This window comes from Eubalaena glacialis, chromosome 13 (genome assembly GCF_028564815.1).
Source record: "Eubalaena glacialis isolate mEubGla1 chromosome 13, mEubGla1.1.hap2.+ XY, whole genome shotgun sequence".
NCBI lineage: Eukaryota > Metazoa > Chordata > Mammalia > Artiodactyla > Balaenidae > Eubalaena > Eubalaena glacialis.
Window position 1 is genome coordinate 80,395,950 of NC_083728.1, and position 13,701 is coordinate 80,409,650.

Here is a 13,701-nt window from a genome sequence, read left to right on the forward strand (position 1 = left end):
CAAGTTGGAAAGGTTGGGACAAGATTTCAGAGGACTTCAAATGCTGTTCTTTAGAAAGATCTTGCTTTTTGCAGAGTAGTCTGCCAGCACAGTATAAAGTGGGTGAGCCAAGAAGCAGGAAACTGGATAGGAGATTATACATTTGTCCAGGTAAGAGTTAAAAGGGTGAAAGTAAGACAGAATGAGGAGTCTTAAAAAAGGTATCACCGAGGCATGATAAGCTTGGCAAACTGTTTGTATGGCTCTGTGAGCCCTGCACAGAAGAGGACTTAACTGATGACTTGGAAAGTTCCAGCCATGTTGATTGCTAGGACTGTGGGGCCCTGTAACAGTCGAGGGATCATGTGAGGAAGGAGCGGGTTTAGGAGGTAAGTTGATGCGGTTGGTTTGGGTGACTTAGAGGGAGGGCTCTCCAGGTAGAGATGACCATCTCCTGGGACCTGGAAATGACCTGATTTTGCATTATACTTGAACTATACACATATTATAGTACCAAAAACATTAAATTTTACTTGGTTGTTATTTACTTGTGCCTTCTTCATTAGACTGTGAGTCCCTGGGCCAGTGACCCCTGCTTATTTATCTTTATGCCACTAGTATAATTCCTGGCACACTGTAGGTGCTTGGTTTAGAATTTAGCATCATAGGAAATCAAAGAGTTGATTAAAATTATTAGTTACCAGGCAGTAAAGTGAAAATCAGTAACATTGTCACAAAGATAGCTAAAATATTACTTTTGAAGTTGTATAAAAAGGTAAAGTTAAAAGGGAAAGGTTTTTAAAAAGTCAGTGTGTACATTTTGCATAGGGTCACCATTCCTTTTTTAAAAATTTTATGTTAAGATCTTTGACTTTTCAAATGGCTCATGAGGGCGGGGTTCAGATAGAGTGGTGTTGGGATACACACACACACACCCACACTCACACACACACGTATAGAAAAAAGGAGTCTATCCCAAATTTAAGACATGCAGTCGTCCCTGGTATCTGAGGAGGACTGGTTCCAGGACTCCCTGCAAATATCAAACCCCACTGATGCTCAAGTTCCTTTTATAAAATGGTATAGTATTTACATATAACCCACACATATCCTCTCATACACTTTAAATCATCTCTAAATTATTTATAATACCTGATACATTGTAAATGCTGTGTAAATAGCTGCTGGCACATGGCAGATTCAAGGTTTGCCTTGGGGAACTTTCTGGAATTTTTTTTTCCCTAGAATATTTTTGATTTGTAGTTGGTTGAATCCGTGGATGTGGAACCCTCAGATACAGAGGGCCTACTGTAATGCCTAAAAAGAATTGAATCTTCCAGGAGTGGCATGTAAGATAATAACGAGGGAGGATGATTCATTGTTTGATAATACATGGTACTCCTTGTGAATGCCATCATGGATTGTGGAAAATGATAGAGAATTAAATAAGATATGTACTTGAAAGTGGTCCAAGAGAAAATGGAAAGAAATTTCCTAGGTGCAGATAATATTGTTTTATTTCTGTGAATTAGGAGGACTCTGCATACCAATTGTCTCTGGTGTCCTGCAGAAAAACAAGGCTATAGATTTACTAATACAGCATGGAGAGCATGGATTTTGGAAGTTACCCCTAATGTTGATGCACTTCGCTCATTCAAATCAGCTGTTAGATGAACCTCTTGCAACCATTTTATCTTTGAGCATACACTAGGAAGTAATAGTGTTCTCTGGGTGGTTGGCTGTGTACTAATTTTTTTTTTAATAAAAAATTTCTAAATTACTGCAGTGCCTAACCCATACTCTTTCGGTATCTTTTGAAGAAGATGTTGACTTTGTCAACTAGCCTTCCCTTGACCCGCATGCAAGCATTACATTCAGGCTAGTGGCCTTTTCAGGATACTTAACTTTTCTTTAAAAGGATCTCAGTCTCCCCTCCAGCTCCAATGCATATGGCTCTTTGCTGACAGTTCTCCCACCGAAGGGAGTTCACAGTGAGTGGTCCTTGAGGGTTTGTTGAAGATAGAGGCAAACACCTTAGGCAAATGAGAAAGCTTTTGCATTCTAGGTAGCTTTATGTTTTTGTTTGTCAACATAAAGGCTAATTAATAAAAGTGACAAGAATGTGTAAGACACTTAATGTTAATGATAGAACTGGTGGTGATTGCACAAAAAAACCCCCTTTCTCTTGAGAAAAAGCCTTCTTAGTTCCACAGAAACAAGTGCCTTTATAATAGTATTTTGGATAGGCATAAAACTGATATATGATACACTGTAGCATGTATCAGTTATCTTTTGCTGTAACCAGTTGCCTTAAAACTGAGTCAGTCAAACTAGCAACGATTCATTTAGCTTGTAATTCTGTGAATCAGCTGGGAGGTCTTTTCATCTTGGCTGGCTTTGCTGGTCTCAGTGTTGTTCATGTGTCTAGTCAGTTGGCAGATACGCTGGGATGGCTGGTTTATGATGACCTTGCCTGGGACAGCTGGGGACTCTATTCGTGTAGCCTCTTATCCTACAGCAAGTCTGAAGTTGACCACATGGTGGCAGGGTTTCAATGAACAGCAAGAAAGGATAAACTCCAACACACAGGCATCGTTCAAGCCTCTGCTTGTGTCACATTTGCTCACTTCTCCTTGGCTAAAGCAAGTCACGTGGCCAAGCTTGGAGTCAGTGAGGGGCACTCAAACCTATATCGCAAAGGGTCATGGGTACAAGGAGACGGAGAGTTTATGGCCATGTTTGTACTCTACCGAATAGCACAGCAGGCTGTGCTTCGTACAAGGAGGATAACCTTGAATGTACCAGGACTCAGTCTTTTTCAGGAACTTAATTAATTAGGTGAGAAAGCTTGGAGAGTTCTTGAGACCAGAAGTCTCATACTGGCAATTGATAAGGAGTAGGTTTTATTTGTCCTGTAGCATCTTTAGAAACTTTTTTTTTTTCTTTTTTTAGCCAACATTTAAAATCCAGAAATTTTTCATAAAAGAGATTTCTGACTTTGGAAAAAAAGACAATCTGGCAAAAATTGTCAAGAGCCAAGTATGAAGTGCTGTTTTTACAACACCAGAACACTTCACTCTTATCTGTTTTTTGACTCACAACACTTCTAACACCGGATGTGTGTTTTTTTCCCCACACCAAGCAGTCCTCTAATTCTCTGCAGGCACCAGCTAGGTGTCCTGCAGTTCAGTTCCATTCTGACACCCTCTCCCTGGAGTTAGCACAGCCTCACAGGGTCAGGACTCAGTCCCAGGCTGCCCCCTACTTCAGACACCAGACATAGTCCCAGGCTGCCACCTGTACTTCTGATGAACCGACGGTACATTGGGGTGTCGCACAACCCCTCCTTGGGTTTGATAATTTGCTAGAACAGTTCACAGAGCTTGGGGAAAACAATTCAGTTACTGTTACTAGTTTATTATAAAGACTACAACTCAGAAACAGCTGGATAGAAGGGTTGCATGGGACAAGATGTGGGGAAAAGGACCCTGGGCTTCCCCACCCTCTCCAGACGCATCACCCTCCCAGCACCCAATGTGTTCACCATCCCGGAAGCTCTCTGAAGCCGTCATTTGGGAGGGTTTTATGGAGGTTTCATTAGATAGGCAGGATTGATGAAATCATTGTGATTGGTCATTGGTGATTAGCTCAACCTCTAGCCCATCTCCCTTTCCTAGAGGTTGCAGGGGGAACTGAAAGTGCCAACCCTCTAATCACGTGGTCGGTTCTTCGGGCACCAGCCCCTCTCTGGAATGTGTCCATGGGCGCATCAGGAGTCACCTCAGTAATATAAATTCTTGTATGGTTGAAAGGGGCTTATTATAGGTAACAAAAGGCACTTCTCTCACCTCTGTCACTCGGGAAATACCAAGAGTTTTAGGAGCTCTGTGCCAGGAACTAGGGACAAAGACCGCATGTGTATTTCTTATTGTCTGACAATATCACAGCAAGGAATGGCTGTCTTTTCGCTAAAGCCTCTGCTTTTCAGTTTGCCACGCTCTCCACCACTTTGCTGTCTCCTCAGCCCTGAGGCTGAGTCTCATCTGCCACCTGTCAGAGGGATCGCACTGTAGATTCTCTTACAGCAGAGAAATTTCTGTTGCCATTTCTAACAGACATGAAACAATGAAAGGGAGACAGAGTGCCACATACTAGAAAAATGGAAGCATCTTGCTTTGAGTAAGGAAAGAATATTCTTGAATATTTCACATGTAGTCTGTGTTTTGGTGTCCAAAGAACTTATTTTTCCTTTAAAAGTGGCTTGCTTGGGCTTCCCTGGTGGCGCAGTGGTTAAGAATCTGCCTGCTGGGGCTTCCCTGGTGGCACAGTGGTTAAGAACCTGCCTGCCAATACAGGGGACATGGGTTCGAGCCCTGGTCCGGGAAGATCCCACATGTCGCGGAGCAACTAAGCCCGTGCACCACAACTACTGAGCCTGCGCTCTAGAGCTCATGAGACACAACTACTGAGCCCACGTGCCACAACTACTGAAGCCCATGCTCCTAGAGCCCGTGCTCTGCAACGAAGAGTAGCCCCCGCTCGCCACAACTAGAGAAAAGCCCGCGCTCAGCAACGAAGACCCAATGCAGCCAAAAATAAAGAAATAAAATAAATAAATTAAAAAACGAACAAACAAACAAACAAAAAAAGAATCCGCCTGCCAATGCAGGAGACACGGGTTCGAGCCCTGGTCCAGGAAGATCCCACATGCCGCGGAGCAACTAAGCCCATGTGCCACAACTACTGAGCCTGTGCTCTAGAGCCCGCGAGCCACAACTGCTGAGCCCGTGCGCCACAACTACTGAAGCCTGCGCACCGCAACGAAGAGTAACCCCCGCTCACCACAACTAGAGAAAGCTCGCGCGTAGCAACAAAGACCCAATGCAGCCAAAAATAAATAAATAAAATTTTAAAAATAAATAAATAAATTTATTAAATAAATAAATAAAGTGTCTTGGTTGACTCACATTATATCCTTGGTTCCTGCAAACGTGAGCTTAGGACTCTTATTCTTGAGACTGTATGATCTATGCTTGCATTCAGCCCTGCAGTCAGAAAGGCCCATCACACCTGGGTATCGCTGTCCCACTAGAGCACTCCCTGTCATTACTTCCTGTAAATTGTTCTGTGCTAAGATGTCAAAGACCTACGTGAGACATCTTGCTAAAAGTACACCATGTTGTAAGGTAAGGAAGTTGTTGAGAAACACTGAACCTAGTTTGTGCTTACTTTGTGGACATTTGAATCCTATAACTGTGTCTCCCTCTTTATGAGCGTGAGAAGGTTTAGAGTCAATTGTTCAGCCCTTTGTCAACTGGCTCACTCTTAGCTTCATCTTTAGTTCACCTCTGCACGATTTTCTTTTTTTTTTCTTTTTTAGCAGAATCTTTTTATTATTTTTAAAAGATATAAAAACAACTACTCCCATCAGTAGCAATACAAGGTTTAACATTTTAACCAGATTTTCTCAGGCCTTTTTCTGATACCTTTAGTAGCTAATTATTTTGTCTACCCCTTCTTCTACACGATTTTCTTAACTATTTTATATTATTTTTAAGTTTACATTTAAAATCTTAAATTTTTTCCTTTTGTGATAAGTACAGTTAATTCAAAGCTTTCTCCCTGCTAGCAGGCTTATCATAAGAAGACAGAGCTGTGTTCCATTTTTAACTATGACACGATTAACATTTAACTTCCTACACCTCCTCCACCACCACAGAATTTGTCCCGGTGTACGTTTACTTTTGAGCACCTTCATTGAAACTATGTGTGAACTTCGTTTGTTCTCTTACTTCTTCCACTTGTATTTCTGTTATTTTGTTTGCTTTATGTTTTGTTTTCTCTAGTTTTTGCTAAGATATTCACTATATGTATTAGAGAACCTCTATAAATTGGACATCTCTTCACGTATTAGTAAATGTATCAAGAAATGCATGAATTTTAATAAAAATAAAGTTTTCTTGTATGTATCAGCTCAAAGTGGCTATAGGTAACAGTTATAATGAAATGAAGATTGATTATAAATACTACCTGATCCTTTCAATAGAAGTTTTTTTTTCTCCCAGCCTGTTTTGTTTGTATTAAGTTTAGAATATAGTCTTCTTTTGTGTCTGTGAATTGATGGGACACTTTTCAAAACTATGCTTTTCTGGATGGGCTAAAAAAAAAGAGACAGGCAGCACAGTGAAGTGATGGAGAGCTTGTGCTTTGTCTAGAAGAGACCTGGGTTTGAATCTTGACTGTATCGCTTGCTGTCTTTCTGACACTGGGAAGATAACTTCTCAGGGCCCAGTTTTCTCATCTGTAAAATGATTACAATAATAATGGCTACCTTATAGTGGCATTGTTAGTGTATGAGATAATACATGAAAAGCACCTTGGAAAGGTAGGCTAAGTAATATTGGTCAAGTATACTTTAAGGCAAGAACCATTACTTGAGATAAGATGGAACATTTCTTAATAATAAAATATTAAACCTACCAGGAACATTAAAACAATATAATAATTCAAAATTTTTCAACAATCAGTAACATAATCTCAAAATTGACAGAACTATAAGGAGAAATAGTAAGTTTTTAACACATTTCTCTCAAACTGATAAAACAGGCAAATCAAAATCAGGAATAGTAGTGAAGATTTGAACAACTAAATTAACAAATTTAGCGTGTATTACAGAAATAGAGTATTGAAGTGAGAAACTTTGGAATATAAATTCCTTTTAAGAGCACAGAACTTGCTCTCAGAAAAATTACCAAATGGCCATATGCTGTGCATTATAGCAAGTTACAAGAAAGTATTGCACTCATTTAGAGCATGATATCTGAACACAATGCAATTAAGCTATAAATCAGTACAAAAAGATAACTAGAATATTCCAATATGCTTATAATTTAAGCAATGCACTTCTCATTTGCTTATGGGTCAAAGAAGAAATCACAATGGACATAGGAAATATTGTGATGAATTGTGATGGAAATAAAAAACAAAACTTGTTTGTTGGTTATCAGGAATAGCAGAGTACAGACCTTCAAAACCTACTCTTCTATAAAAACAGTGAGAATACCAGCAAAAATTGTCAGAATCAAATTCTTAAGCAGGGGTATGCAACAATCTGAGGAAGGTTTTTTTGCCCCCAGTAAATAGTATTTTTATTCTCATGTCAAAAAAGTATTTCTAGGGAATTTCCTGGTGGTCCAATGGTGAGGACTCCATGCTTCCACTGCTGGGGGCCTGGGTTCAGTCCCTGGTCGGGGAAGCTAAAATCCTGCAAGCTGCATGGCGTGGCCAAAAAAAAAAAAAAAAGAGTGTTTCTATGATATGCATTAACAATACAAAAATATTTTGAATACTGCAGTGGTCTTTTTTTCTCCCAAGACTTCTTACAACAGTACACTAGAATATTTGATTTTTGGATTCTGAGAAGCCAGTGGCTAAAGTAGAAACTGAAGACTTTTGTTGAGGGGTATGTGTGGGTACGGGGATGGCCCTTTTTCTTTGGATCCAGGCTCTGTACAGTAAGGAGGAGGCAAAAAACAACTAAGTTAAATTAAAAAATGATTTGTCTTTTAAGGCTCAGGATTGAAACTTGGCTTAGAAATGGGTTAAAGTAGGCTGTGGTGAAAACCCACTGTTCCTCAGAAAATTAGCTGAATTGCAATATGAACAGTAAGCTTTGTGATGTGTTAACATGTCCTTATTCCATTCCAACTTCTCCAGCTCTGCAAACTAGTAGCCTACAGTCATGGTAAAAACCAGTAGCCTGGCAGCCAGGGGAAGGGACAAAACAGAGTTGGAACTCTTTCAAAGTCCCATTCCTGGAGAACTGTCATTATATGGTATGTGTGGCAGTTCCCTGGAAACTCTCACTCACAGGGGTTGTGTTTGTTAGAAGTGACTCAGAGTTTGTCCAGCACAGAAAGCCTTTCTCTCCAGTGTTTCTCATAAACAGTTATCTGCAATTGTTTAACTTCACAGCTGCCTGAGGTAGCAGTAACCATTGGGGCAAACAGGAAGCTAACCAAATACTTAAAAAGAAAAGCCAGGGAATGAGATGTTTGTAGGGGACTTTGAGAAGCTCCAGCATGTTCCTGGAAATCTAGAAGACCGTGTACACGGGCAGGGCTGTGGGTATGCCAGGGAAGACTTGAAAAGGCCCTATATGCCCACCTCCACTTTATATATTGATGTCTTGAGCAGGTAGACAGTGAAAGCTAAGGCACAGTTGTCAAATGCCTGCCTGGACATCGAAGGCGTGCCCTAATATACACACATAGAGCCCCTCAGCAAAGGCTAGGAGACTTACTGATTGAAGTCATTTAAGGATATCTCTGTCTAATCCTTACCTGACCACTAAGCTAATCAAACAGGGATTTTAGTGGTTAAACACAACCAAGAATACAGAATTTACCAAATTAGTTCAGTAACAACAAAAACAGCAAACAGAGAGAAAAGAAAAAAAAAAAAAAAAAACCCCTGGGTTGGGAGATATCTGATTTAGAATTGCCAAATAATATTATTTAAAATGTTCAGCTTTCGTAAAAAAAAAAAACATGAACTAGACACAGAAACAAGAGACTGTGGCCCATAACACAGGGAAGGAAACAGCTAATAGAAACTGTCCCTTTTTTGGATAGATTTCACATATAAGTATTGGATATTTGGGTCACTTCGGTTATTTTTTTGTCCAATAGGAGCATCAAAGTTACTATTGAAGCCTCTAGATTTCTTACAAACATAAATCTCTCTCCCTTTTTTCCTTTCTGTAGAGATGAGGAGGTTTCATTCTAGGTAGGATCTTGATATGATTATTGATTATTCTGGGTAGAATGAGGCCTAATCTCTACAGAAAGGGAAGAAGGGAGAGAGATTTTTATGTTCAATTGCAATGTTTTTCTATATATGATCATTCATAACTCAGAGATTTAAAATTAGCAGGATGAAGGGTCATCACAAAAATCATGTCAAGATTCATAGGGTATTTTCACTGGGGATTGGGCTCAGAGTTATATATCCCTTTTATTGTATAGTCCTTTTTAATTGTTCTCAACAGCAATGTGAGACTCTGAGACACAGGAATTATTATGATGGTTTTAAGGATATAACTAAAATGATCCTATCTCTGAATAGAATGGAGACAGACAGATGACTGTGCTTGGAGCCCCATCACCTGTCATGGGGAACAGAGACCAACAGCAGGGCAGACATAAGATCCCTGAGGCTCAGAAAATTTCTCCAGTGGCCTTTTATTCCTTTTGAGCCCCTTAGGAATGAGCTCTGCAGTTCCTTGGGGTTTTCCTCTTCTCCATTCTTCCTCTGGTCCCTGCCCAAAGAGCTATAAAATTCCTGATTATAGCACCTCAGACGTTTAGTAATGTCAAAAATTCCTTATTGCTAGGGTCAATGTCCAGGGCTACTTTTTTTTTTTTTTTTTTTGCAAAATGGTGGTGGTTTGTAAGACAACTATGGCCTTTGGAATTTACTGTTCATACTCTTGAAGTAGTTATGGAGGCATAGTGAAAAGGTCAGGCCAGTTCCCATTTTGCATCAGGCAGCTTTATGACAAAGTCCTGTGAGTATCAGACGATGATAGCCAGCCGTATTCATTAAGACAATCCTTTTTATTTTTGTAAAACATAAAATCCAGTTAAAGTAGCTTGTCTGTTATTAAAGAGGCCCCCAGCAAAAGGGGTGGTGAGACAAAATGCTGCCATTCCAGTATGCTGTTGTTTTGCATTTCCAGTAATTGATGTCCTTTGCTCAGTAGTGACACATTATTGAACTTTTAAGGATTCCGTTATATCAGTATTGGAGAGGGATTAAAGCAATGAGAGTCTGCCAGTGTTTTAATCATTCTTTCCTAACTTTGGTCAGAGCTTCTCCACTTTTAACAACTTTGGGTTTAGGCCCTTCTGATTTTTCCATATGTCACTAAGCCAGATGATTACAAGCATTTGTTTGGCCTACATTTCCTTAAAAGTTCTGTCAGCTGAAGTCAACAATATCCACTAAAAAGTAGCTTTAAGTATCTACCTGTATGGCTGGATAAAAAGAAAAATAGAGCCCCTGGCTTTCAAGGTCTTCCACTCAAAGATTGGTAAGGCCAATACTGATAGATATAAAAAGCACATAAACCACTTTGATGGTGAATTTTATGGCATGTGAATTATGTGACAGTTTTTAAAAGTGCCTAGACTTTGAAACAAAACATGCATAAATAACATTCTAGGGGTAAATACAAATTATGGAATAGTTATAACAAATTAATAATGGGAGAAGTTGGTCAGAGGATTATTAAGGGGGAATTTCTTTCTACTTCGAAATTCATTGAAGAGAGTGAATTATGAGACCTATTTGAAGGGAGAACAGAGAGGCTCTGGAAGAAGTACAATCTGGGCTTAAAACATAACTGGCAAGAAATCTGGTAGATGATGACATTGTGAAATGAGTCAGTGAATTTGAGCGAAGTGGAGAATGAGTGGTACTCATGGATGCGGATTAAGAAGGCAAAGAAAAATAAGAATCTACAACATACATTTTTCTTCTGGGTTGTGCTCTTTTGTAAGTGTTTGGCTGCTCTTTTTCTAATGCTGCATTGCTTATGGCTCCCTGAATGGGTCATTGTTCGCCCACACAGGGCTTGACTTTAAACCCACTCCTGCTCTCAGAGGCATAGGTGAGGCATTGGTGTGGCTCTGTGCCCTTCAAAGAAGCCTTCTTCTTGTTCCTTAGAAAACATCCATCAGCAAATTGATGATGGGAGCTGGCCCGTCAGCACAGACCCCTGTAGAAGTCTTAAGTGGCAGAGTTTATGAAGAAACTTTGGCCTGAGAGCCCCTTGTAATTGTGCTGAGCTGATGGTGCCAGACCTAAAGCCTGATCTTGTTTTATTTTCCACTAAAATGTAGTGTTTGAAGAGAGACCAATTTTAAGTAATCAAATGTTTTCAGTTTATTAGGGATGGTGTCCAGTCATTTTAAAAAATAACCAACTGACATCCCATTCTGTCACGTTAAAATCATGGCTTCAGTCTTCTGGGAGAAGCAGAACCCTCTAGACCCCCGTGAAATGTTTAATCTTCACATCTATTACAGATTGTAAATTTAACATCATGAAAAGCCCGACTTAGGCATAATTTTCTTCTTCGATTGTTGTATTTTTTTTTTTTTTTTAATTTTAAATTACCAAGGAACCTCAAACCAGTTACCCAGCTATACGTTAGTGTGGACGCCAGCACCAAAGAGAGCCTGAAGAAAATTGACCGCCCGCTCTTCAAGGATTTCTGGCAAAGATTCCTCGACAGTTTAAAAGCCTTGGCTGCAAAGGTAAGAATTATGACATCTTAAAAAAAAGATTTTTTTTTCTTTAAAAAAAAAAAAAAAAGACTAAAATCTTCAACTTTTTTCTAGACTTCCACGTTTATTATTCAGTAAATATTTATTGAGTTCCTCTTAAGTTTCTAGCACTCTGCCTTATATATATTATATGTCCTTCATGTATTTCAGGAGAGAGATGCACACTCCCAAAGCTAGTTAATAAAACACGGGTAAGCGCAGTACATAGCAATCCTAGAAGAGGTGTCAGCAAATAGTATATGTTTAAATATGAAGTTAATTTTCCTGAATTTCTAGAACAAAATTTCCTACCCAATAAGGAACTCAACCCCAGAATGTCCGACCCCAATGTCTTTTCCTGCAAACAGTTGCCCCTTCTTAAGTCTTCCTATTCTTTTTGACCTAAGGTGCCTTCTGGTTCTTCTTTTCCATTGGCCCCTATGTCAATAGTTGGTATTTTCTGTTAGTTCTACCTCTTCTTCTCTTGTAGCCATTTCCCCTCTTCTGTTCTCTTTGCTTCTACCCTGCAGTTCCTCATGCTTTACCCAAATCTAACTGATACTGACAATCACTACAGGAGCTTAAAAAATTACAGTTTCCTATTCCTAGGGGGATTTGAGAATCTGCATTTTAAACATCTCGGGTGATTCTTGATGTGCAGCCAAATACATGGAAGTCACTGTCCCAGAAAACCTGCCTTTCTCTCCTTTGCCCGGCACTTACTGTGGCATTCCCACCCTGTCGCCGTCTGGCTGCAGTGAACGTTTCCAGACTCATCATTCACCATGTTCCCCAGGAATGCTACACATCCCTGCTTGTCTTGCTATTTCTGCAGGTGTGCCCAGCACTTGTCCCGAGTCTTTGGTTACCTCCTCAGAACCTAGACTGTCCTTTCTTTCCATTTCTTCGACTTGTAGAAATTCTATGCAACCTTCAAGTCTCAGCTTCATTATTACCTCTACTGCGAAGCCGTTTTCAGTTGCAAATAGCTGCCCCTGTCTCCCTTCCCAAGTTTTATATCTGTAAATACACTTCATTCCCTCTGTTTTATCCTAGCTTCTCTCTCCCCAACTGGATTCCTTACTCATGTCTGAATTCTAACACAACATATTTAATGGTATTGATAAATGTTTGTTAAAAGAATGAATGAGTGGAGACTCAACCAGAGCGCTGTAGTAGTAAGATGTACTGTACACATTTTCTTGACTTTTCAGCTGATCAGAACCGCCTCGCACCTCCCCTCTCCCCCCCGCCCCCCGTTTTTATGCTTGAGAAGTTAAATCAGTGCCTTTTTTGGTGATTAACACTGACATTATTTAAGACATTCAAAATAGGCATTGGTTTCTGATCTGTCTTGGATTATTTATAAAGCTAGCAAGTCAGATGCTTTTTGGTTCCTAAATTTTCTTCGTCTCTGGACTTCACCTTCAGCTGTATCCTCATTACTTATTGCTGAAACAGGAGATACGTAGCATAAAAATCAGAACGGATTTAGATGGAAGTAAACAGCAGGGGCTGGCAGTCTCAAACACATATGAGATTGTTATCTAGACCATATCCTGAGTCGGAGTGTGGAAGATGAGAAATAGGCATTAGCAGAATGGCTCAATAGCCTCCTTTTTGCCTTTTGGCCAAAATTTTCCACAAAATGAATTCGTGTCTTGAAGTTACGAGTAAGCCTTTGGATGTCCAGTTCAGTTGTAAGTACTCTGGATTGACTCATTGATAGTAACGCACTAACTTAAAGTTCTACAATATTTTCTAACCCATGAGCTTCTTACATATAATATCATAATTGCGTCCACGTAACTCTAGTTGAAAAAGTTTCCTTGGGCTGTTTAAAGTAGCTGCTCTCAGATTAGGGCAATTGCTCTCTAAGCATTTTGTAGCAATTAGTTTATGTTTCTCATTCTTGTATTGTTTATACTGTCATTTAAGAAAGATCTGCAGCAGGAAGCTGCTGTCAAAATAAAAAGTTTTCTTTACATTAACTCAAGCTATGTTATTTCCTTTTGAATGTCTGATATTATTGGTACATTAGATACTATCAAGAAAGGTCGACTTTACTGCTGTTTAATACTGAAAAATAAGACATTTATGTTGTGACTATACTTATTAGCCAGGGTCAAATATATGATCACTATCATCTGATAATCATTTGAGTTTTTAAATGAAAACTTTGAAATTAAATTGATATTTGAGATGTTTCAATTAGAACATCCATACTATTATCTTCTGTTACTTGTTTGAGCTTTTAGTATACCTGAGCAAGAAAAGACATTTGAAGAGAAAGAATTTCTTAAACTTTATAAACAAAGAAATCCGATTTTTCCTAAGCTTTTCAGCCTACGTATGATCTAGTACCACCCAAAGTAGAAGAAGGTAGCATATT

General features: G+C 39.4%; 1 protein-coding gene across 4 annotated transcripts in view; it reads left to right on the forward strand.

Annotated features, from left to right (window-relative positions):
• Window positions 1-13,701, forward strand: part of LOC133103452 (S-adenosyl-L-methionine-dependent tRNA 4-demethylwyosine synthase TYW1) — a 216,153-nt gene that overhangs the window by 81,724 nt on the left and 120,728 nt on the right. For all 4 annotated transcript variants that reach the window (XM_061208851.1, XM_061208852.1, XM_061208850.1 and 1 more), the window contains one exon: window positions 11,165-11,300. In XM_061208851.1, the coding sequence (XP_061064834.1) occupies window positions 11,165-11,300 (136 nt within the window). The remainder of the gene's footprint in view (window positions 1-11,164; window positions 11,301-13,701) is intronic.